Below are 27,195 nucleotides of genomic sequence, written 5' to 3'. Positions count from 1 at the left end.
GGTATGTAACTAAACAATTGATGCGAGCGCGAAGCGCGAGAGGAAGAAAATTTAGATTTTAGGCCTAAAAGCGGGACACTCTATTCATATTTTGTAAGTCATAAATATAATATAGTCAATTGGGTATCATTAATAATGCGATCGTGAAGCTTGAGCAGACAATTATTGATATTCTGATGTAAAATTGGATAATTTAAGTACATTTTAAATAAAGAACATGCACGCTATCGCGCATGTTAAATATTTAGACCTAAACTCTGGGCATTCTGTATACATTTGTTTAATGGAACATTATGGAATACACGTAGACAATATGAACTTGGCAAACCAAACAATGTGACCACGCAGCGTGAGCTTAAAATGCTGATATGTAGACCATAAAACGGACATTTTACAGAGCACTTAAATTTGTAAATGAAAAAAAATAAATAATGAAAGCTCGATGTCCGAGCTAAAATATGTTTTGCATATTGACTTCAAAACTTGCTCCACATCAACATATTGAGCAAGATATGGATCCCATCGAACAGGCAATTATGGCGCGAAGCGCCAGCAAAAAATTTATATAGTAATGAAAAGATGAAAACATGAAAAGATTTTTTTTGAATTGCAAGTATTCCCCTCACGTTATTTCATTCAGTCGTCTTCCTCCTCTTATTTTCCTCTTCTTTTTTCTTCTGTCTTTCTTCTTTTTTCCTTTTTCTTTCTCATTTTTTTTCTTTTCTTTTTTTTGCTCTGCCAATTTTTTCTGGGGGGGGGCACCTGGGGGGGGGGGGGGCACGCCAAATCTCAGGGGGGCACGTGCCCCCCAGGCCCCCCCGTAGCTACGCCACTGATTTCCTTTAGGAAAACTTCAAAAAGTAAGGTTTTTGCAACTCTTCCCCAAGAATTTGATGACTTGCAGGGCCGAATGCGATATGAGGTGGATGCTTTGCGCAATGATCCGGCATTGCCATGGTGAGACGAGCAGTCCAAGATATCCTTCCACGCTTCTGTCTTTGTTTTCAAAGGAGAGGAGGACATGTTGAAGATGTGGGTAAATAAGACCAGGTCCATGATAAGACATTTTTCACTCATCATTTCAGAGAAATACCTCAAGTAAAACTTCATTCCAAAAATTACTTTGGAAAACATATTATTCTATCAAGTGCACATTTTACCCACTTTACCAAAGCTTGGAAAAATGGTCTCTGCACCTGTTGTCTTCAACAGCGATTGATTTGGTCATGCGTCTCACAAATGGTACAAATAGGGTATCAATGGAAATCTGATGAGTTTCTCATTTATATCCATGCAAAATAATTTCACAAAATTAATAGAAATGATCCGAATATCAGCCCTGTAGATTTGGATTATCTTTTTTCTGAAACGCACTGTATAACAAACCAAATGCATGTAATAAATTGATCCAGGAAGACCAGAACGAGGACCAGTCAGACCAGTAGAAAATATCAGTGAAGACCAGCTTAAATTGGATACCAGTTTGAAGACCAGTGAGACCAGTAACTACCTCCAGAAACAAGACCAGTATAAAATTTCAGTAATTCAAGTTTAATTTTTAACTGGACCAGTATGACCAGTTAGACCAGTAAACCGATATTCTAATTTCCAGAGTTATCAGTTATCAGTTAAAATTCTAACTGGTCCAGTGGAACTGTCTTTCCTTCTGGGCCGGGTTACCCCGGGTCTTTTGAAGTGAACCCATCTGCAAGGCTGCAAGCAAATACCTTATTTCAATCAAGCTCCATTGATTCATAGAGTGGAAATTACCTATTGTGCCCCTTCGCTTCTCGCCCATCCCCTCTGATCAAGAGCCAATTTGAGTATTCTCTTACTTACTTGTGGTTACTTTTTTTCGTGCCCGATGAGCACCCGGTTTCCTTATTTAGCGTTCTGCTTCTCATTGCAAGTGCATTCTTTAATCGCACAATCAGTTTTAAAAAAAATGATATGCCCCTTTCGCCCCCTTTTTTATAATGAAATCCGTCCCTTTTAATGAAATGCCATATTTTAATATGTCCTTATTTGTTTTTTATGTCCCTTTTAGTTTGTTCAAAATATTCAGTCTGTTAATGCTCTGGTGGCGTCCGTTTGCCTCTGGAGCAAGTGTGCCTGTTACTTCTGGATGATTCATGATTCCACAGCACTGTACATATACTCCTGCACAATTCTACAAGTACGATGATACACGAACCTGGTGGACTGTACTTTAACGGATGATGATGATGGATAAACACATTTTAGATCACAGCCATTGCCAAAAAAAATTGTCAACAGGAACAGCCAGTGTTTGCAATACTAAGTGGGTTTAGATAAGTAATTTTGTCCCTTTGTTTTAAGAGAGTGCCCTTTTCGATAGAAAATTTGTCATTTTTCCCTTTAACTTCGCTCCGCCGCCCTTGGACCCTGTAATAAGCTGTGCCCCTGTCTCACAATGCCTGGCTATGCCAGTGTTTTCATCCTTAGTGAAAGAAATTTAGCATGTTTTAATGTTGTAATTAAGTACAAGTTTTCACTGTTGGCTGTTGCCCCTTTCAGAACGCGGGGAGATCTGCTTCCCATGCATGGTTTCATCCAATGGAAAAGCATTCAATCTGAACGCTTCCCCATTCGTTTTTTAGATTCAGCATATCGTTAAATCTGAAAATTTACCAGCCGAAAACATGAACAAACACAAATAGGCTTAAATCTTACTTTGCTTTTCTTCGCAGTGCACAAGCATAAGGATAAAATTCCTTTGCAAAATTTCGTCGCAATTTCGATTCATTCTCTGATCCTTCTTACAAAAATGAAGGAAGTAATCCGATAGAAATTATAAACTCGCCTGTTTGGAAATTATAGGAGACTAATAATTAAACATTCTCAGAATAAAATGGTCAGTGGGGCGATGTAGTGCATTTTAAATATATTTGTTGGGGGATGTGGGGTGTAAACAGTGGCGTACCGTGGGTCACGGAATGGGGGGGGGGCACCAGCAAAAATTTTGAGTCACTTAGGGAGCGCGCAGTTGCCAGGTATACTGACCTAATAAAGACATTTTAAGGACATGCAGTGCCATTAAACGGATATGTATCTTACTGATTAAATAATGCGAGCGCCAAGCGAGAGCTGAAAATTTTTGATATTCAAACCTAAAAAGGGACATTATAAGCAATTTGTTTGTAATCATGATACGTACCTCTCACTAAACAAACAATACGAGCGCGAAGCGCGAGCTGAAATTTTTGTATATATTGACCCCAAACAGGGAAATTTTAAGGACTATATTTTAGGAATCCATTAAGAGTATACATATCTCATCATAGTCACCTAATGCTATAATGCCATCCTTTGCTGATTTTGTTAGAATTACATCTAAACACATGAAGCACATTTTGTTGTCATAGGCATACGCATCTCAATAATAAAAAACTGCGAGCGCGAAGCGCGAGCTGAAAATTTAGGAAATTCAGACCCGAAGAGGCTTGTTTGCAGGGATTCACTAAGACCGTACGTCAGGCGCGTACGCAAGGGGGGGGGGTTTAGGGGGTTCAACCCCCCTTTTTTTTTTTTTTTTTTTTTTTTTTTTTGCTTGTCTCCCCAGAGGTCGGTCTGGTCAAGGAGTTATCGGGCAAGCGCCTGATAACTCCTTGGTCTGGTTACGGACAGTTCCCCTACCCAATAATGTATATGACAGCAATAATGAACAGAATCTCATGTTTCCGACGAAAAACACAGAAAAAATTTCTGCTCGCTTCGCTCGCTCCATTTTATTACATCTTTTATTTCCGCATGTTGCCGACATGATCACGGTATCGCCATTAACAAGGCCATACATGATTATCATGATGTATACTTATGAATACAAGTGAACCAAGACAAAGACATACGTTTTCTTACAAAATATGTTTTACCAATATGAAAACCAAAATGACGGAAAACGCTAAAATGTCGGTTAGCTCGCTCCGCTCGCTCGTAATAATTTATGAAATTCCAAAGGTATCTAGTCTCCTGCTCAAGGCCGTATTATGAGTGTTACGAATAGAAGGACATGTAGCATCGACTAATACTTGATTTACTAACAAACTATTGACAAGAAATGTATGTTTTGACGGGAAAACGCGAAAATTTCGGCTCGCTCACTCCGCTCGCTCGTAATCATTTATGAAATTTCTTAAGTTTCTAGTCTCTTGATCAAGGCCATATCATGAGATTTACGAGCAGAAGGACATGTATCATCAACTAATATGTAATCATTACCAACAAGCTATTGAGAAGAATTGTATGTTTTGACGGAAAAACGCAAACATTTCGGCTCGCTCGCTCCGCTCGCTCGTAATTATTCATGACATTTCTCAAGTTTCTAGTGTTCTGATCAAGGCCATATCATGAGCGCTACGATCCGAAGGACATGTAGCATCGACTATGATACCAACAAACTATTGACAAAAAGGTTATGTTTTCAACGCAAAACTTTGACGAGAACATTTCTGCTCGCTCACGGGTCATGACCGCACTGTTACATACCCCATTCCCCACTTAAATGTTATTGTCTTATTTGCAGCGCTGAAAAAAAAAATCATCACCTCCACCCCCCGCTCACTGGGCGGGAGATTTAAAAAAAAAAATCAGCTCGAAACCCCCCTCCCTTTCAAAAATCCTGCGTACGCGCCTGCCGTACGTATTTCACTTACCAAATGATGGAGTCATTTCTTTTGCTGAAATTTTTGTTAAGTTAAACTGCAGCCATTTTAGAGATTAACTCTTCTGGGTTTACCGAATTATTTCCCTTTTATACACGCTTTCAATTCAAATTCTCATTTCTTTTGTAATACTCTCCAGGCTTATTTTGCATCACAAATCTGGATCAAGCAAAAAAAAAACACAAAAAAAAACCACACACACACACAAAAGAAATGACATCTTAAAGGTTGCTAAAATAAATGGGCCACACCCATGTTTTGTGCGGGGAGGGTAAATTTTAAACATATAATGTATACAAAAAATAAAAAATATTATTTTTCATCCTATGTATATATATATATATATATATATATATATATATATATATATATATATATATATATATACTCAGATACAATGCATTATGTAATACATAATGCATTCATATACTCTTCGTTCATCTCTTCTAATTTCCTTTAGAGATTTTTTTATTAGTTTCTATGAAAGTACACTATACTTTCAAAAGAAATAAGATTATCAAAATCACTCTTAATTTGCAATGGAAGTCTTGTTTTTTGTGATTAAGGAATCCATGGGAAAATGTGGCGGTAGTATATCCTACCTAAGTTTTCCTCCAACGGACTGTTCCTATGCTCAGGTTACATTTTTTGGTTGTTGAAAAGGTAGCACCACAAGTTATAAGCGTTTAATATAGTTTGACTCAATTGCTCGTACTATTCTGGCATCTATTCCAACAACAAGCTAGTCTGATAGAAGAATCAAAAGAAGGGTAAACTGCTAATTCGTCTATTGCCAACTCGTCCAATCATCACTGGTTCTACCGTACTTTAGTCTAATGCCATTTTGTCCATCTACATTTCGTCTAACAGCCACTTGGTAAATCATTTGGTCCAATAGTCAATTCGTCTCATCACCTCATCTAGTATCGATTTGGTCTAAGTGCCCATTTAATTTTAAGTAACTTCGGAGAGGAGATGATAGGGTCTACTACGATCGATGAACAGGCACCCAACTCAAGTCTACACAGCATCGTGGACTTAAAGTAAAGTAAACTCAAGCTCTGCTTTTCGGGTTTTCGCCTCCTTCAAAATTGTGTCGAAATATATACTGTATTCGTTACTATGTCAAATATTATTTTGTATCTGTTTGAAGGAAATAAATGTGATTTTCAATTCAATGATTTTCAAAGTAAAAGTATATGGACTAAATGGCTATTTGGCTCTATGGCTAGACTATAATCTGGTTATTAGACGAAATGGTGAGTGAACGAAATAACAATTGAACCATAGTGGATGAACCCCAATACTTTATCAAGATGGTATTTGGACGAATTGGCATTAGACCAATTGGCAATAAACCTCCTGCAGACCACTGCACTGTACGGTCAAAAAGTGGTATTAATCCTTCCCTAAAAAGCTGAATCTTGAGAGAGCTCTATATCAGAGGGACAATCATCTTGATCTTGCTCTTTGAGTGAATCCATCGGAATGCACATTTTGTGTGTATGATGGTGCTGCGTGGAAACGAATAGAGTGGGCTTTGCCTTTGCGTGTCTCCCATGCATGAACACACATTTCAAGTACACGCTGCAATTTATTGCAGTGCAGTACAGTGCATGCAGTATCAAGCCGGCCAAGACACCTGACGAGAGACGATTTTGGAATCATCAGGTAAAATACTATTTTTTTAGCTTACGAAGTTCCAACTGAATAAGTATTTGTAATTATATTATAACTGGTAAACAATTGTATAAATTCATATGTGTTTCATTATTGTGTGAATTTCTTACTTGGCTTAAAACGTTAGTTTTTAAACTCTTAGCCTTAAGTTTTTTGCGATCGTGAGCACGCGGCCAGTCTGTGTGTTGTGTGTATGGTACTTTTCTATGTTGTTTGCGCAAATGGGATCGTGTAGTAGTTTGACATCGTGAGTAGACTGCAGAGTTTTCGTCTAAAACTTTTGTAAAGTACAAACTTTTGCACAATTTTCTTGCATATCTGAAGTAATAATTGTAAAAATATTGGTTATGTGTGTTTCTTACAATAATACTTTAAACTTAATGTTGCCTAATTATTTGCTGTTCGTTGATTTTAAGGGTTTTATGGATCTGGAATATTGATATCTTGTATAGATATGAGACGAGTCGTGACGTAGCAAGGGAATGAGGCCATAGCAAAGAGCATGCAACCTGTTAACCGTGCCCGTAATGTGCAATACATTTCGGGAAGGGCATGGCCTTTGCATGTACCCAAAGCCATTGAGAGTTCATGTTGACAGAATATCGTGTGTTTTGCAACCCAGTTTGAGGGAGGGGGGTTGTGAATCAAATTTGTTTGCTCTGTTGATCGTAGACCTTTACTGTAAGAATAACATTGTACAAGTTTGACTCTGACAGGACTGATGACACTCCCACTCAAGAGCTTGAGCTTAGTTACAATCATGTGCTGGCTTCCCATCTCACTTTTCTTGATTCTCAATTTCAATTATTATAACTTCACCCCAACAAATGATGTGACAAGTCCTTGCTAATTTGTTTGTTTGACTTTGATTTTCTTTTGAAATTGTGATTACATTCAATCAGTTTCAGATAATGATGTGAATGATAGTATTTTAAATGAAGATGATGGTATAATAATTATGATGATGATAATAATACTGTAATAATGATAATAATTATAATAATAATAAAAATGATAATGATAATGGTATTTTGATAATTAATGATGATGATGATATTGAATAATAAGAAAAACTTAGTAATAATAAGTAAATTTATTTAATAATGATTCAATAAGCCAGTCTAGTTTTCAGTTCATTTATTTCAATTTTTACAATTCATGAATATCTGTGTTATGTGTTTCTATAATAAGAAGTGATCTTTTACTGTAAAACTCCAAAATATGATTTTTTTTTATGATATCTTCCCCTAAAAGTCTAACATTGCAGTTCTTTTTCAATTGCATTTTATTTTTGCTGGCCTGAGATTGAATTTTGTTGAACCAAACAGAATGGAGAAAATATAAGAATCTACATAGGTATTATTATTTGGAATAAGCCCATCCCATAGCAAAGTAGTTTTAAATTTTTTGGAATCTTCCTTTAAATTTCAGTCACTAAGAATTCAAATCCAAACTTCTAATGATAAAGCAATGCATCAATAGTTTTATAGTGTTGCTTAAAGGACAAGTCCACCCCAACAAAAAGTTGTATGAATAAAAAGAGAAACATCCAACAAGCATAACACTGAAAATTTCATCAAAATCAGATGTAAAACATGTAAAACAAGACAGCTGTGACATTTTAAAGTTTTGCTTAATTTCATGAAACAGAACATGTATGCCCATCCTGGCTGGTATGCAAATGAGGAGACTATGATGTCATTCACTCACTATTTCTTTTGTATTTTATTGTACATGTATGAAATATGAGATATTCTAATTTTCTCATTGTCAAGTGATGCAACGATTAATTCCTCCCTGAACGTGTGGAATTAGTATTGCTTAATACTAATTCATGTACAATGTGTATGTAGTTCATTCAACTTGGTCCTTATTGTCAAATCTATAAAAAATGAAATGTATAATTCAAACAATAAAAAACAAAAGAAATAGTGAGTGGTGGACATCATCGACTGACTCCTACATGTATTCAGTGTTTTGTGAAAAAGTAAGCGAAACTTTAAAATGTCATAACTTTCTTATTTTTCATCCCATTTTTAAATGAAATTTGCAGCACTACCGTATGCTAGTTTGATTTTTCTCTATTTATTCAAGTCAGCATTTTCCTGAGGTGGACTTGACCTTTAAACGGGTTTACAACCACCAGAGATTCCATGTACGTAGAATATGTAAAGTGCTGCAGACTGCAATCACTTGCAATTTGACTACTGGTACATTAGTAGTCACAGAAATTTGGTAACACGCTTGCAATCATTACAACTGAACTGTGATCAAGTACTTAATTTCTGGATAAGAAATGAAATCAAAATTTATACCCTCGTAATTTTGATTGCCAACTGAGACACCAAAACTTGTGAACAATGGTTGGAATTTGATTGCTGATGCCATTTCATTTTTTTTTAACTGACGACCATCTTTTATTTTTCGGACCAGTATACCGCTAAAACGCATTAGAAAAATTCAAAGACTTCTGAATATCATCCACTTTTAAAGGTGTATTATCTAAAGCTATCAAAACTAACTTGTGATGCTTCAAACCTTTAATCAACCTCGGTAGAGCTACATGTAGGGAAATAATGGCACCGAGCAGTATATCTCCCATTTTCTTGTTTGAATTTATTGTTGGATAACATAATAATCCTGGTGTATGAATGCAGCTGTTAGTTTATAGCTTTACCTCTTCACACTTGCAGCAGAGGAACTAAAAGCTGCAAAGAGAACAAAATGGCAATTTCCCCGAATATGAAAAACTAGCTGAAACAGAAATGAAAGCACAATACAACTCAAATGAATTTCTCTCATGCAGGATAAAATTTTCCCTATGTGAAATATGTCAAGCTTACATGGCTTCAGTAGTAGATGTTAACATGGTACTGTGCACTGTAGATTACATGCATACAGACTTAGTGTATAAACTATAAATGAGCAAAACCAAATGCATATAATACAGGAAGTTGGAGAGTGAGGGGTTGTTAAAGTCATTATTCACTTCCTGTTCTGGCTGAAGTACATCATGTATCCATTCACATTGTACACACATGATCAGATAGTTTTTGGGACTTTTGGTGTCTCTGTAAATTAACAATTTAAAGTGGACATTTTTTTTCCCACACCATTTTATTTTAACATTGAGGTGAATGTTTTTGTTAAATCCTTTCTATGTACATGTGGGCCTGGATGTAATGTAATATGGAATGATTTTGGGCAAGTCCAAGAATTTGTGTGCATTTCCTAAAAATTGTGATAATGGACTTTGATTTGATTAAATACCATCATGGTGGTTGATGTCTTGGAGAAGAGTAATCATGTAAAAAATACTGATTTACACATGACTATTCAGAGAGTAAACAGCTATTACGAATGGGATGCAGAAAAACGACAATTTTTTGTCTCACCTGCATAGCAGAGTGAGACTATAGGCGCTGCTTTTCTGACGGCGGTGGCGGCGTCAACATCAAATCTTAACCTGAGGTTAAGTTTTTGAAATGACATAACTTAGAAACTATATGGACCTAGTTCATGAAACTTGGCCATAAGGTTCATCAAGTATTACTGAACATCCAATTAGAGTTTCATGTCACATGACCAATGTCAAAGGTCATTTGGGGTCAATGAACTTAGACCATGTTGGGGGAATCAACATCAAAATCTTAACCTGAGGTTAAGTTTTTGAAATGCCATCATAACTTAGAAAATATATGGACCAAGTTCATTAAACTTAGACTTAAGATTAATCGAGTATCACCAAACATCCTGCACGAGTTTCAAGTCACATGATCAAGGTCAAAGGTCATTTAGGGTCAATTAACTTTGGCTGAATTGGGGGTATTTGTTGAATTACCATCATAACTTTGAAAGTACATGTATGTTGGTCTAGTTCATAGAACTTGGACATACAGAAGAGTAATCAAGTATCACTGAACATCCTGTGTGCATTTTAGGTCACATGACCAAGGTCAAAGGTCAATGAACTTTGGCCATAATGGGGGTATCTGTTGAATTACCATAATAACTTTGCAAGTTTATTGATCTGACTTTTGAAACTTGGACATAAGAGTAATCAAGTATCACTGAATATCCTGTGCAAGTTTCAGGTCACATGATTAAGGTCAAAGGTCATGTGAGGTCAGTGAACTTTGGCCACATTGGGGGTATTTGTTGAAATACCATCCTATCTCTGTAAGTTGTATTGGTCTAGTTCATAAAACGTGGAAATAAGAGTAACCAAGTATCACTGAACATCTTGTGCGAGTTATAGTAGTTTTCAAAGTCAGCACTGCTGCTATATTGAATCGCGTGATGCAGGTGAGACAGCCAGAGGCATTCCACTTGTTTAAATTGTTTAAATTTATCTAAAAGTATCTCATTTGACAACTTGTAACTCAGTGATTAAAAGACACAACACTCAAGTATACATATTAAAGGCAAGTTTTATGTAGTATTTTGTATTAGTAAGGCAGAACCCTACAATTGCAGACTAATTAAAATTAATGACATATTACATATGGGACAGTTCTGTATGGAACATTTTGTCCCCATAGAGAACGTACACATTTTACCCCATGATTAAAAAAAAAATCAAATTGTGCACATGTAATTTCAAAAAATGGAAAAAATAAAGAGTTTTGTTTTCTTTTAACATGCTCTATTGAGACATAGTTGATGAAGGATATTATCTGTAGCCTTTTCAACATTTCTATTTTTGTCTCTCCTGCATGGCAGAGTGAGACTACAATGTATGCGCCTCTTTTCTGATGGTGGCATCAGTGTCAACATGAAATCTTAACTGAATTTTTTTTAAATGAAATGACAGAAAGTATAAGGACCTAGTTCATGAAACTTAGACATAAGGTTAATCAAGTATTAATAAACATCCTGCCTGAGTTTCAGGTCACATGACCAAGGTGAAGGTCAAAGGTCATTTAGGGTCAATGAACTTACATGTAGACCCTGTTGGGGAATCAATATAAAAATCTTAACCTACATGTAAGGTAAAGTTTTGAAATGTCATCATGACAAAACTAATGTATGAACCTACGTGTCATCCATGAAACTTTGACATAAGGGTAATGACCTATTACCCGAGTTTCAGGTCACATAACCTACATGTACATGTAGGTCAAATTTCATTTATGTTCAATCAACTTTAATTGGGGACCATATTTAATGAATTACCTTCATTACTTTGAATGTTTATGAATCTAGTTCATAAGACTTGGACAGAAGAGTAATCAAGTATCACTGAACATCTTGTGTCAGCTCCAGGTTCATTTTCCAAGGTCAAAGGTCTTTTAAGGTCAATGAACTATGGCCATGTTTGGGGTATTGGTTAAATTACCATAACTTTGAAAGTTTATGGATCTAGTTCATAAAACTTGGGCATAAGAGTAATCAAGTATCACTGAACATCCTGTGTGAGTTTCAGGTCACATGACCAAGGTCAAAAGTCATTTTAACGTCAATGAATTTTTGCCATGTTGGTGGTAATTGTTAAATTGCCATCATAGCTGAAAGTTCATGAATATAGTTTATGAAATGCAGACACCTGTACATGTAAGGGTGATTGAGTTTCACTGACAAGTCATAGGGCTGGGACTAAAACCCGGGTACTCGGGTCCCGCCCGGAAGCCTCGGGTACCCGGGTAGAAAAATCAATACCCGATACCCGAAAATTGCTCACCAGTATAACGTACATTTGATTTGTATTGCGTAGTGTAAGACATGATTGTAAACTCATCACAAAAGTACACAAGTCTCATTTTGAATCTCACCAATTACCCTCGAAATATCTACTAGTTTTTCAAGTGATGATGTGACTGAGATCGTTCAATCGTTGCCATGTTTCTTTTGCAGCGCAGTGACGTCATCCAGCCACTGCGACGCGAGCCAATTTATGAATGAAAATATAGTAAGCATGCGCATTGCAAGCATCAGCCCACGCAGTATTCCGTCAAAACAAGTCTGCAATACTCTTTCACCTCGTACCAAAATCGACCTAGAATTCCACTTTCCTTTATTTCATATGAATTATGAAATGTATTCTCAGAGGATCTATTTTCTCACCGCTAGCGCACGGGTAAGCAAATTTTTATTACTTCTTGCTTTTCCGTCAAAATCTTACGAAGTAGCGTCGATGTTGCATCGTGTTTGTGAGTTTGTAGAATCTATCGCTACGTGAACAAAGTCAATTGATTTCCGGGTTTCGGAGTGTCAAATGCGCCAGCCAATCACGATCGTGTTACCATTTTCGGTTTATGATGAACTGAAAATGGTATCAAGAACGTGATTGGCTGGCGCCTCGTATGCTCCGAAACCCGGAAATCAATTGACTTTGTTCACGTAGCGATAGATTCTACAAACTCACGAACACGATGTAATATCGACGCTACTTCGTACGATTTTGACGGAAAAGCAAGAAGTGATAAAAATTTGCTTACCTGTGCGCTATCGGTGAGAAAATAGATCCTCTGAGAATACCTTTCATAATTCATATAAAATATAGAAAAGTGGAATTCTAGGTCGATTTTGGTACGAGGTGACAGAGTATTGCAGACTTGTTTCGATGGAATACTGCGTGGCGCACGGGAGGCTTGCAATGCGCATGCTTGCTATATTTTCATTCATAATTGGCTTGCATCGCATTGGCTTGATGACGTCACCAATGGGGTTTTTCCACCAGTCATATTTCGAGCGACATGATTTTCGGGTACCCGGGTACCCGCCCGAAAATTGCCACGGGTACCCGAAGAGAAAAAAACCCGAAAGTCCCAGGCCTACTGACAAGTCATAGGTTACATGATCAAGGTCAAATGTCATTTTGAGGCAATGAATGCAGTATTATGAATGGTGTTTTTTTTAAACAGTTTTTAGTAGTCTTCAAAGTCAGCACTGATGCTATATTCAAGGCTTGACATTAGCGGTGGCCCGGTGGCCCGGGGCCACCAGAAATTCACTTCGGGCAACCATTATTGAAAAAATGTTAAGTTTTGGTGGCCCGAATCGGGCAACCAATAATTTTCAAAGTAGCGCAATTTTTCTCCCGATTTTGCACGCATTTATCAACTTTTATCTACAGTTGAAATTGCAAGCCAATTCGTAATGCGCCCTTTTTGTCAATCTACACACAAATACACACACACAAAGATTGCATAGTCATGACAGTATGGAGGCCTACCACTGCACTACTGCAGCATACAGTACTATTCAGCCGGCTGCGCCGGCCGTCTGGCGTACGTGAGCTTGCATGCATGAAACCACTGCAGCTATAGCTAGCTGTGCGCTAGCAGACTATTCAGAGCTCTGCGATACAAAATGTTACTGCTAAGAAATCTTCCACAGAACTTTGAAAATCTACGTCAAAGTCACATTTTACACCAATGAAATGCCCTTCTACAGTCCATATTACTAAATCCTGATTATTAGCAAGCATTAAAAAGAGGAATTATGACCTCTCTTTTGACTCAAAAAGTCCGATTTTCCAAATGCATTAATACACATAAAACTCATAGGTGAGTACATCACAGTCCCACGTGTGCATTTGTATGTATGTTGATATTTGGTTTCTTTTGAAGCTGTGTCGTTTCTAGCCAAAAATAACAGACAGCTTCTTTCTAATTTGTTTATAAATGACTTCTTAAACCACTCTTAAAGGAAGTAAATATTTTGGGAAGGCATTTCATTGATATGAAATGTGAATTTTCCATCATTTTGTCAAATATAGGAAGGACTTTTCTCACTGTTTTTCCAGATATAACTTTTGCCGTTTTCTTATTTTTTTCTTTCATTTTTTTATAGTGACTAAACCATTTATACCCCTTCCCATTGAATATGCCTGATTAAAGAATATGTTTCTACTGAATAATAATAAAAACAATTTTCCCCATTTTTCATCAATTTTGTCTTATTCATTTTTCTTTCATTTTCTTTTTTTTCCTGTTCTTTTTTTTTCTTTTCGTTGTATTTCACTTATTTATTTTATAATTTTTGTTTTCTTTTTTTGCAATATACAATTCTAAAAATTATATTTGTTTCCCCCTTTTTTTATTATTATTATTTTATTTGGCATTCAAAAGACAAAGAATACAAACAGATCAAAGACAAGATCAATCAAACTTGTACATGATAGAGAAAATAAGACCTGGATGAGAGTTGGAGAGGCTGCCTGGGTATGGAAAAGGCTAACTTAATAGCCATAACCCACAGGTCTTTTATGCATTGTTCTAATTTTTCAACATATTTTTCTGTGATTTTCTCCTGCTATAATAATACCTGGGAACAATACAATTCTTTTGTTCTCTTTCAATCATTTCATATTTGCAATGATAGAACAATTTATATATTACCACAAATCAATAAGCATAGTAAAATGAATGCAAGCACGATTCACATACAAGATGTGCAAAGTGGAAGTAACTTAGTGGTAGTGGCTGCAGAATTAATATTTCAGAAATTTGTTTTATTCATTTTTAATTATTGTTTTTCTTTATATTTTTCGGGCCACCAAACTTTACTAACGGGCCACCAAAAAAAATTATTTGAAGGTTTTGGTGGCCCGAACGGGCCACCACCAAAAAAAGTTAATGTGGAGCCTTGCTATATTGAATCACGTACATGTACATGTAATGCTGATGAGACTGCCAGAAGCAATCCACTTGTTACAATTATTCAAAAAAAAATTTATGTATTTCTAGTGTTTTTCATTTTTCAATTCTTTCCATTTCAATATTTTTAAATTACTCAATATTTATAACAAAGCAATATTTAGAAACTAAAGAAAAGGTGAATAAATCAGTTTTTGGAGCAATTTTGAAAGTTCTTTTTTGCCATTGACATTTATGTACAAATGTCCCATACAGGTATGTATCAAATAGTCCCTTATGTAACTTTTTTTAATTATTAATATTTGAAACTTTCGGTATATTTTCATTCTCAATTAAATAGAACTTCCAAGAGATACAACAATAAAGGTATTGTATTCAGGGCAATAACTTATAAAAAGGTCCTCAAATGTTCTATGTGGGACATTCCATCTTTTTACCTTACCTAATTTTCATATTAAATTAGATGACTCCACTTTTTTTCTCGAAAGAGTAGTAAGATGTTGGGGGTCCATGTCCCACTATGATTAAATCTCGAACAGTTTTTTTGATTTTCTACAAGTTTGTATAATTGTCCCATACATAACGCCCATTTTTAATACCAATTATGCAAATCAAGAATTTCTAAATGAATTTTAAAATGAAACAAATTTGGGCTTTCTTATCCAACCAAAGATAGATCTTAAAATAGAGATTAAATTTTGATTTAAAGAGTTACCTTTTTTGTACATGCCCTTCCAGGCCTCGAAATAGGATTTTTGGGGGGCAAGGCCACTTTTTTGAGGGGCACTTTTTCACTGAGGCCAGGCAGCAGAGGGCACCAAGGCCAGGCAGCAGAGGGCACCAAGGCCACTTTTTAAGGGGCATGTAATAAATTATTTGTAGGTGTTACAGTTTCGCGGCGGGGGGGGGGCTTTCCATAGTCGATGTTATACATCAGATTCATTACCAAACCACATTATTTACTTACGAAAATGAACTTTACGCACGACTGGTGATACCTTCTTAAGCTACATACATTAAATGTGAATCTGATTAGCACCCAAGAAAGTATCACCGGTCGTTCGTAAGTTGTTCGTAACTGACGAACAGCTTTATGAAACACATTCAAAGTACTGTACTTACGCATCGCGCGCGCTCACCAGGACAGTACAGCGCGCGCGACATTTGTGTAGTACACATACGGAGCTCGCGCTCGTCCATTCTTATGCTGCAGCTTACATAGCATAGCGGCTGGCCAGCTGTTTATAGCTAGCTCATCGTTCGGCGCGGCTTTGGATTAGACTGCATACATGCACTGGACGTCGCTGGTAAAGCTAAGGTATTGAATACTTTTTGAGATCGGAGAAAAGTTTTCCTCACTCAGAAAAAAAGGTGCAGACTTTCAAAAGGGGTACATTATATATCAGAAAAAGGGCACATTTATGAGAAAAAAGGGCACCACGGCCATATAAAAAAGGGCACATTTTTAGTGGCCGTAACTTATAGCAAAAAGAAGAAGGGCATGACGGCCAGTAATGGGGGCATCGACGGCCATGGCCGTCGATTATTTCGAGGCCTGCCTTCTGTCTGAGGAAAAATTAAAGATGTGTGGTCACATAAAAGACAGAACATTTTGTGCACTGATTAATTCCTTGTGAAAATATGACTTATAAAGAGACTTCCCTTGGTAATGTCTGATTAAAAAAAACTTTGCGACATTTATTTATATTTGAATAGATAAAAGTAATGTCAGACAAGCACATTTTTGGATGTAGAAATTTTCAAATTCATCCAATTTTGGTGGTATCCTACATTACCAAGTAGAAAAAAATATAATTAGGGACATACAGTTTTAATTGACTCCAACCCACCCCTCCTACACCATTCGCTTCTTTCGTGATTACTTTGGTCACCCCCTACGTGCATCCCTACCCCTTTGAATACTGTAGATACTAAAAATCAAGGGCTTATCCCAAATCAGTATCCCTTTATAACACATGCCTATACCAATACACTCTGTTCACCTTCGTCATCCAAACCCAATGTCTGCATCAAAACGTTGGTCTTCTTTCTTTCTATTGATCAGCTTTACACCACACATCACTCTCACCATTGCTCTCTCTCTCTTACCATTCCCATTTTATCACTCAAGGTCATTGAAATCTTAACCAAGGTGAAGTTTTTGAATTGTCATAACTTCATATAGAAAGTATAGATAGAGCTTGTTCTTGAAACTTAGACATGAGAGTAATGGTGAATCACTGAGCATCATGCCTGATTTTCAAGTTATGACTATGGTCAAAAATCAAATTTAGGGTCAATAGGGCTGGGACTAAAACCCGGGTACTCGGGTCCCGCCCGGAAGCCTCGGGTACCCGGGTAGAAAAATCACTACCCGATACCCGAAAATTGCTCACCAGTATAACGTACATTTGATTTGTATTACGTTGTGTAAGACATGATTGTAACTCGTCACAAAGTACACAAGTCTCATTTTGAATCTCACCAATTACCCTCGAAATATCCATAAATATACTAGTTTTTTCAAGTGATGATGATGTGACTGAGATCGTTCAATCGTCGCCATGTTTCTTTTGCAGCGCAGTGACGTCATCCAGCCACTGCGACGCAAGCCAATTTATGAATGAAAATATAGTAAGCATGCGCATTGCAAGCCTCAGTCCCACGGAGTATTCCGTCAAAACAAGTCTGCAATAGTCTGTCACCTTGTACCAAAATCGACCTAGCATTCCACTTTATTTCATATGAATCATGAAAGGTATTCTCAGAGGATCCGTTTTCTCACCGATACCACGCAGGTAAGCAAATTTTATTACTTCTTGCTTTTCCGTCAAAATCTTACGAAGTAGCGTCGATATTACATCGTGTTCGTGAGTTTGTAGAATCTATCGCTACGTGAACAAAGTCAATTGATTTCCGGGTTTAGGAGCATACGAGGCGCCAGCCAATCACGTTCTTGATACCATTTTCAGTTCATCATAAACCAAAAATGGTAACACGATCGTGATTGGCTGGCGCATTTGACGCTCCGAAACCCGGAAATCAATTGACTTTGTTCACGTAGCGATAGATTCTACAAACTCACGAACACGATGTAATATCGACGCTACTTCGTAAGATTTTGACGGAAAAGCAAGAAGTAATAAAAATTTGCTTACTTGTGCGGTATCGGTAAGAAAACAGATCCTCTGAGAATACCTTTTATAATTCATATGAAATATAGAAAAGTGGAATTCTAGGTCGATTTTGGTACGAGGTGACAGAGTATTGCAGACTTGTTTCGATGGAATACTGCGTGGGGCACGGGAGGCTTGCAATGCGCATGCTTACTGTATTTTCATTCATAAATTGGCTTGCGTCGCATTGGCTTGATGACGTCACCTATGGGGATTTTTAACCAGCCATATTTCGAGCGACATGATTTTCGGGTACCCGCCCGAAAATTACCACGGGTACCCGAAGAGAAAAATACCCGAAAGTCCCAGGCCTACTCAGAATCGCTCTCTTTGAGGAGCTCAAATCAACTCAATACAATACATGTATGATAAATTTAAGATTTTTTGTGACATCGTATATACTATAGCCGTGTAGCTATTAATCTGTGGTGAAACTAGGCCTGGGTCAATACGTTTACAAAACATCAATAATGTGCTCCTGCTAAAAAAAACAAACTTACTCTCGGTAGATATTGTAGTCCCACATGTAGACTTCCATGGTGTTCCCATGAAAATCTACATATGGGACTACAATATTTACCGAGTTCAAATTCAAATCAGAGTCGGGAAAGAGGTGAATATTTTTCATTTTTCTGATAGTTTTCAACTAAATCAAAATAATTTCAAGGAATTATGGAAAACAGATGGCCATTTCATGGATTTAAATTTCGAAGATGTAAAATGTGAAATTTTAGCCCCCCCCCCCCAATTTTTTTTTTTTTTTTTTTTAGGAGCGTGATTTTTTGCTCTCCTTATTTTTTTTAGGAGGGCGGTAGGAGCACCAGCGCGATCGCGCTTCTCAAAAATGAAGGTCTGGCACTTAATTTTATTTCTGCATCAATTGTACTTATATTTGGTACAAATGACAAGGTGCAAACATCTAAAAAATTGATCAAGGCTTACCCCTATTAAAGACAATTGGATCTGACTTAATGTGACCACGTATTTTTTCTTATGTTCTTCTATTCTTCCAGGTCTTGTGCTCCCTTATAGGCTTTCTTATCACGCCTGAACTCACTCATCTTCTAACATGGCTAAACCCAAAGTAAAAGCGGGCAAAAGTAATGCTGTGGACAAACTGACTCGCCGTCCTCCAAAGAACGTACTTAGAATCAAGATGGGCTCAACGGACAAGCGCAAGGTACGCAGCGGCAAGCTTAAGAAGGTACTCAAGTCATTGGAAGACCCTGATTTTATCTTGGAACCTGAAATGGATGCGATTGTAGATGAGGAATTGGAGCTGTCTGAAGACCTTCTAAATCAAATTGAAGAGGTTAGTATAGAAATTATTTGAGGTTGACCGATGCAGCTTTTCATTTGTTATTGTTTATTATATTGTTTTTTTTTCTATTAGAATTGGTGACATACATGTACATGTAGCATGCATAGAATGCTTTATTGAATTGTGTAAATTGCCAAGTAAAGAGAAGTTCAATTTCATTCAAATAAAAATATAGATACCGGTATTCAAAATCATGAAACAGATACTGTTATTTATCAAAGGGATTTGTATAATTTCTAGTATTCCAATGAATGATATTTTACCCTGATCTACCCCGATTAGAAAATACCACTTACATGTTCCAGGTAATTTTGGCAGTGTAGTAGCATATTACTCGTAATGTCCCAGAAAAAAAAATACCTACTAAAAATTGACTTAATACTAGGTCAAAATAACGAGAAGTTTCGCTGGGATTTTTAGACGGAAAATTCCTTTCAGTCCATAGAAATTAATCTGCATGTAATATTTTCTTTCTTCTGTATCTTGTGGCAGATTGAGATGGATGATGAAGATGAAAGCGGTGTGAAAGATTCAGGAAGAGGTTTTGAGAAGCTTTCTACTTCCAAGAAGCTGCAGACCATGAAGCGAAATCCCAAGACTGGGCAATATGAATGTCCATATTGCGTTTTTTGCTCTCCTTACTACAGTGCGGTGGCCAGTCACACCCTGATCCACACAGGTGAGAAACCATTTCGCTGTAAGATCTGCGGATACCGCGCTCGTCAACGAGGTCATGTAGTGGTTCATATGCAGATGCATGAGGAGCAGAAGCCATACAAGTGTGTTAAATGTGACTACTCCACTACCCAGCCATCTCACCTTAGAGTGCACATGAGGGTTCATGCTGATGAAGAAGAGAAGAATGAAGGGGATGGTAACTACATTTCAGAACAGCTGGCTTCGTTGAAAGAACAAATGAAGAGCGAGGAAGAGAAAATGCAGTTGTTTTCTTGTAATCAATGCGAGTATGTTACCAAGCGCAAGCACAATCTCATCCAGCACCTTGCGGTCCACACAGGAGCAAAACCCTACAAGTGTGATCTGTGTGACTACTCTTCCAGCCAGAAAGGTCACTTGAATGTTCATATTCGCACCCATACTAAGGAGAAGCCCTTCAAATGTCCCAAGTGTCCATTTGCATCAACAGTACCAAAGTCTCTGCGTGAACATCTCCAGATGCACTATGGGCAACGCCCTCTGAAGTGTCCTTACTGTTCTTTCTCTTCCAGCCAGGCTTTCTCCATCAAGCGTCATATTGCCTTGCACGAGGAGGTAAAATCCTTTTCTTGCAAGTTCTGCAGCTACAAGACCACCGTTGAAGAGGATTTCAATCACCATAGGTCTATTCATACCCAGCAAGCCTCGTACAAGTGCACATATTGTCCTTACGAGACACCTTTCAAGCATATCTTTGATACCCACATCCTGACCCATACTGAAGCTCTAGGCATTACTACTGAAAATCGTGTTCCCAAAGGAAATATTCCATCAATGCGGTCCAGACAGGGCAGGAAGAATCGCCTTCGCAACACTAAAAAGAATGAAGTTCATGATGAACCGGAATCTGATAGGAAACTACATGTAGAGAATGGAAGCCTGTTTATCCATCCACCAACCCCCTCACCTTTGAAAGAGCCCAAAGCCAGTCCTGTTCCTGGATTGGAGCCTGAGGACCTGATGGTTGATGTGCATGAGGATGCCTACAAGGATGATGATGAGGTGGACTATGACCACATGGAATTTGCCAAAAATCCCAAGGCTATCCGAAAGCAGAATTCTCCAACGCCTGCTGATGCGACTCGCACTGTATCCACTGCCATGCAGACAATGCCAGAACCTGTGACTGATGAGCTACCACCGACACCTACTCTCTCTGACAAGAGTGCTCCTTCTCTTCCCGACATTGCTACTCCTTCCGCTAATGATGGTGCATCTCAGCAGGATATCAATGATGCTGAGGTTGAACTGTCCTTGGTCAATATGGAAGCTATGGAAGAAGAAATCGTGGTTGAGAATCCCATGAGTAAGCTCTTTACCTGTGAGTATTGTGATAAAGAATTGATCGGTCAAGAAGACTGGCGGCGGCATGTGTCTCGTCACTTCATGGAATGGCCAGAAATCAACTGATAGTTATCTGCAAGTGCATGATAGATTTCTATTCCAACTACATGTACGTGTACATGTTAGTTACCTTTTTGAAAAAAAAGTCTTATTTTTGTATGCGCTATTTTCCATAGTTACATTTTTTTTCTTCCTTGGGGGAGGGGGATGTTCAGGGGATATTAAGGAAAAAAGACATAATTTGCATCAGGCTACGGCTATTATTGTAAAGTGGCATCAGCGTGTATACATGTATTTTTATCAGCTCATTCAATGTCAAGGAAATAAGGAAAATAAGATGTTTTTTTAAAGGGTTGACAAAATAATTCTAAGTTATTGAACTTATGAGATGAATTCAAGAGTGTTTTTGATTTTGGCAAATTTTATGTGAAATACACTGTACATGTATGTGATTGATGGATGAAAGAAGAGCACATACATGTAAGATTAGGATAGAAAGGGTTAACCCCCCCCCCTAATTTGCAAAGGGATTAAGGAAGGGCATGCTCTTGTGATGAATTTGCTATTGTGTTTAAGCCATGTTCCTCATTGATATTCATAATATAAAATTAAAGTAAACTGTTGGATTGCTTCAGTTTCGAATTGATAAACAACGATGCAGAACTTTTCATGATTGTGTAAAGAGCAATATATTTTTATTTTACATTTATTTTTTTAACAAGCATTTCGTACATGTAGATATCTAAGGTAATCATGTGAGAACATAAATATTTTCAAAGTCTTCCTGTTTTTAGACAAGACATTGTGCCTTCTGATCATGCTGGTAATTTCAATTTATTTTCTGTCCAGAAAATATACCTTGAACTTTTCTTTAATAATTGAAACCATGGTGCTTTTGACATTTACATGTACATGTGATGATGTGTTCTATAAGGTAAGAGATAATTTGATTAACCATAAAACCGTGTGGACTCATTTCATTTTATTTTTGTGATGTTCAAAAGACTGGAAATTGGATTTGAGTTGCTACATTATGTTAACCATGATTTTATATTGTGTTGTGTTGACCTTGTACTTTATGTAACTTGTGATATAAACATTTTCTTTTCTACTTGATTTAGTATGTTGAGTTTATATGAATTCCATTTTACTTTACATGATGCATCGTGTTGTATACTGTGTAAATATAGTTACTGTTTTAATATGAAATCATGGTAGAGTGCAGGTTTTCTTTGTTTTATTTCATAGTTTAGTGTTATTCATGACAGACTAAATCGAAATAAGTGTTTAAAGTATGCAAAATTACCCCCTTTTCCCTGTTTTGATATCTACAAAAATCATTGCACAAAATATACATTGTACATGTAGATTTAGAAAACATTTATTTTTAAATTCATGTTTTGATTATGCTACAAACTTGTAAGTTGTATTTTTTTTAAAGTAATTCTAATTAAAGGTCAAGACCACCCCAGGAAAATTCTGACTTGAATAAATAGAGAAAAATCAAACTACATGTAGCATAGTGCTAAAAATTTCATCCAAATCGGATAGAAAGTTATGACATTTTAAAGTTTCGCTTATTTTTCACAAAACAGTGATTATGCACAACTAGGTGAGTCAGTCGATGATGTACATCACTCACTTTTTTTTGTTTTTTATTGTTTGAATTATATAATATTTCATTTTTTATAGATTTGACAATAAGGACCAACTTGACTGAACGATATAGTATGTGGGCAATTCCATGGTAACAGAATTACAAATCAGAGAAATTTTGCTGTTATTTTTGCTCACAGCATCCAGATATCTCAATATTTTCAAATTTTCTGAACCTAATACTATGCATGGCCACTAGTGCTATATACTGAACCAAGATTTTCAGAAAACCCCTCACACATTCAGATGTGAATGACGGATATGTGCTATGGTAACGGAATTACCAGAGAAATGAGTCATTTTGCAACCCAAAGTTTAGTAAAAGTTTCTCTGAAATCTACAACACACTAGCTCCAAGTTAATGTCTGATTCAATTCATTATAATGTCAACTTTATTTTGAAAGTAATTTATTCACAAATATCATCAACAAATTTTCATGATTGGTCTTTCTTTAGGGCAAGTACATGGTAACGGAATTACACATAATGGTAACGGAATTACGCCTCTGACATTTGGGAAGGAAAATGATATTTTTAGGCATTTAGGACTGGTGAAATGCCTCAATAAAGCTTGTTTATACATTCTTCTCTAATATTTAACACAAACTAAGTACTTCACGTCTCTAATATTAAATAAAATATAAGTATATAGTACGTAATAGGTGGCTCTTACCATGAATAAACATGATTTTACAAAATATTAGGGATCAGTGGTAATTAAATTTTAGTTCATTTTCAATTTTAGGGGTATTAGGACTTACTAGCCACTTCTTGCCTCCTGTACTGATGGAAAGAATTATGTAAAGGCCAAAAATCATCACTAGTAATCATGGTAACGGAATTACATGGACTACAGCCATACGTATACACATTAGGAATTTTACAAAAACTGAGGACAGCATGTGATCAGATCTGCATATTTAGTCAAAGATTTGTGTAGATGATAGTTTAAGATATTCTAAAGTATTTGAATACTCAAAAGAAACATAGTTTCACATACAATTGGCATCTTAAAACAGTTAAACTGAAAACTTTCTATTTGGTTGTTCAATAAATGATCTGAAAACAAGAAACAATGCTGAAACCTCATGAAAATAGTGTTGACATAATATTTTGAAAGAATGTTGTGGACAACTAAGCAATAAATTGGTTCTTAATCAGTGCACCAATCTAATTCTTTTTAAAGGTAAGGATTCATTTTCTGTCTATATGTAGCTCACTGAGGACTGCAATTATAGCAGATCTGAGTATAAAGTCAATATCGGACATCTTCCTGACAGATGTATTTCCCAAATGTGACCCTAAGAAACTGCAGTGATTTGATGATCTTATGTCATATTCATGAAATTAGTTGGTTTTCTTGGGCCATGATTTTTTATTTTATTATATTAAAATTTTTATCTTTTATATAAAATATGAAAATTTATCCGAGATGCATTTTTATCTTCCGTCTCTAAAGATATGTGACAAAGCAGTGCCTAGGATATAGACATGTTTATCGCGTATCCAATCATTGCATCACAGATGATGTGCCTGCACCAAATTTCCTTTGAAGAAAAAAAAAGAACTGCAAATAAGGTGGAGGCTATTCTCTCTATACATTTTCAATTTCAGCAATATTTCTAGGTCAATTCGCTCAAGACTTTGAAATAAGAATAAAGGAAAATGATAAATCATGTAATCATTAGAGTACTACTCTAACATTATTCTTGTAGATTAAAGAAATATTTCAAGTAATTTTATTGACTAATGTTGTTTATGAAATGAAATGAGGTACAAAATGATGTGATATTGACTTCATATTTTTGTTCATTTTTTTTCAATTAAATCCCTGTAGGCACAGAATTTGAATTAATGCCATCTCACTCATTTGCCAAAACTCATGGCAGAAAGGCTTTTAATTGGGTGAATGAGATGAGTGCTACAAAAAACAGCATTTCTCATTAAAAATTGGTTCAAAAATAGGTTTGTGTCACAGAGATAAAACAAAGACAAAATGGTTATTGGAATACCATTTCGGAACGAATTTTAGGTGATTTTATATAACTTATTTGATAGAGATAAAATATTTCATTTTATATCAGAATGTATATGAGAATACTACCACTGTCTCTTTGCATTCTCTCACAGCAGAATGCTGTACATTTCTACCCATTTCAAACTGAGTTATGTTGCTGTTCTCAGATGTTTTGTTATTAATGACTTTGTTGGTCTCAATATTATCACCATCCTCTCCTTAGAGAAGTGTTCACATTCTGTGTATCATCCTCACTTGAAGGGTCATCGTCGTTACTTTATCCGTGAAGCAGTGATTATTGGATGATGCTGACTTTGCATGTTTCTGAGCATCCATTGCATACATGTAGGGGTGGAGCACATCATTGGTTTGGTGCTAATTAAGGCATCTTGAATATCTGTGTCAAATCCACCTTACTTTTCGAAATGTCATCTGTATAAAGATTTAGTATGATTTTTTGGCATGTGATTCTTGTAACATCTGTAAATTATGGATCTCACTTCAATCTTTTCCACTCATTACTTTTTACTGCTCGCTACACTGTTCGCCAATCAATGCTAGAGTCTGGTCCCTCACCATGGCTTGTTGCAAAGAAATATCCAATCTTCCGTTGCAAGGACAGTTACACAGAAGATATCGCTTAAATTATTAGGCGGTCCCTTCTGAAAAATATAACCATTTCTTTGAAGCAGAGAAATACTCCCAGCCATCCCAGAATTTCTTTTACTGAAAAGTTCACTAAGTCTGTTGAGGGTGAGTTGATCAGAGGCAATTACAAAAAAAAAGGAATGCCATTCTTTTCCAAGGCACACACAGTGTACATGGTCACTTCGTGATTGTGCGTCCAGTATTTTGGATCTTATTAGAATTGGTACTTGGCAATGACATTTTTTGCAAAATCAATCTGAATGAAAATTTTGTTAAGATCATCCTGCATAATCATTTTTCTACTCCTCCCCAAGAATTGATTGCCCATTAATCCTTTGTAAGGCATTCACCTACATTGTATGCTCCATCAATATACTTTATTGATGCTAATGTACATTATCTTGCCCTTTTTCTGAATGTTATACTCAGGCCATATTGAATGGGACTTGCTGTCAAGTAATTGTATAATTTCATCCTGATTTGGAGTGTAATTACTAATCAGAAGGCTTTTAATGTTTATAACTGTGATCTACAGCTAAGATATCAACATGCCAATGGAACAAAATTGGCTAACGCACACCCCTTTAAAGATATGATAATGGTAATTCCGTTACCATGTAATTCCGTTACCACAGTTACAGCAGAATTAGAAATGATATTTCAAAAAAATGTTGCTAAGTCTTTAGCAAGTCACATGAAATCAGAGAATTCAGAATTATATAAAATTCAAGCAAGTATTTAGTTCATAGGAAAAACTTTTCAGTTTCATGGTAACGGAATTACATCCGTTTTTGTAGTAGATTGCAAAATTTTCTCCGAGAAATTTGAAAATACCCATGATAAAGATATTTGCTACTGGTAATTATTACACCTTCACACACAACATTAGATGATTTTGAACCAAAATTGTAAAATATTTTTTTAGTTATCAAATTTATCCAAAGTAATGTAAAATACATGTTCTCTAATTGAAAATGGTCATCAAATTCAAAAGATTGCTCCGCAAAAACCGTAACAGATATTTGAAAAAGGTTTTCAGTTCCTTAACATATAAGGTTTTGTGTAAAAAAGACAATCACATTCAGATGCATATTATTAATTTTGAATTTTACTGTTTTTACCCTCTCCCATGTGGAATTGCCCATTAACCAATACTAATTCCACATGTTCAGGGAGGAATTAATTGTTGTATCACTTGACAATGAGGAGAAAATTAGAATATTTCATGCAATAAAATACAAAAGAAATAGTGAGTGGATGACATCATCAGTCTACTCATTTGCATACCGACCAGGATGTGCATGTAACTGTTTTGTGAAATTAAGCGAAAATTTTAAATGTCATAACCTATTTT

General features: G+C 36.3%; 1 protein-coding gene across 1 annotated transcript; it reads left to right on the top strand.

Moving 5' to 3' along the window:
* Positions 1–6,094: 6,094 nt before the first annotated feature.
* LOC121428028 (zinc finger protein 271-like) lies at positions 6,095–22,739 on the top strand. Its single transcript, XM_041624606.1, has 3 exons — positions 6,095–6,353; positions 19,152–19,450; positions 19,952–22,739. The coding sequence occupies exons 2-3, from the start codon at positions 19,208–19,210 to the stop codon at positions 21,584–21,586; spliced, it is 1,878 nt and encodes a 625-aa protein (XP_041480540.1). The 5' UTR covers positions 6,095–6,353; positions 19,152–19,207; the 3' UTR covers positions 21,587–22,739.
* Positions 22,740–27,195: the final 4,456 nt, after the last annotated feature.

This window comes from Lytechinus variegatus, chromosome 1 (assembly GCF_018143015.1).
Source record: "Lytechinus variegatus isolate NC3 chromosome 1, Lvar_3.0, whole genome shotgun sequence".
Lineage (NCBI taxonomy): Eukaryota > Metazoa > Echinodermata > Echinoidea > Temnopleuroida > Toxopneustidae > Lytechinus > Lytechinus variegatus.
This window is presented reverse-complemented; position numbering and strand designations above follow the sequence as displayed.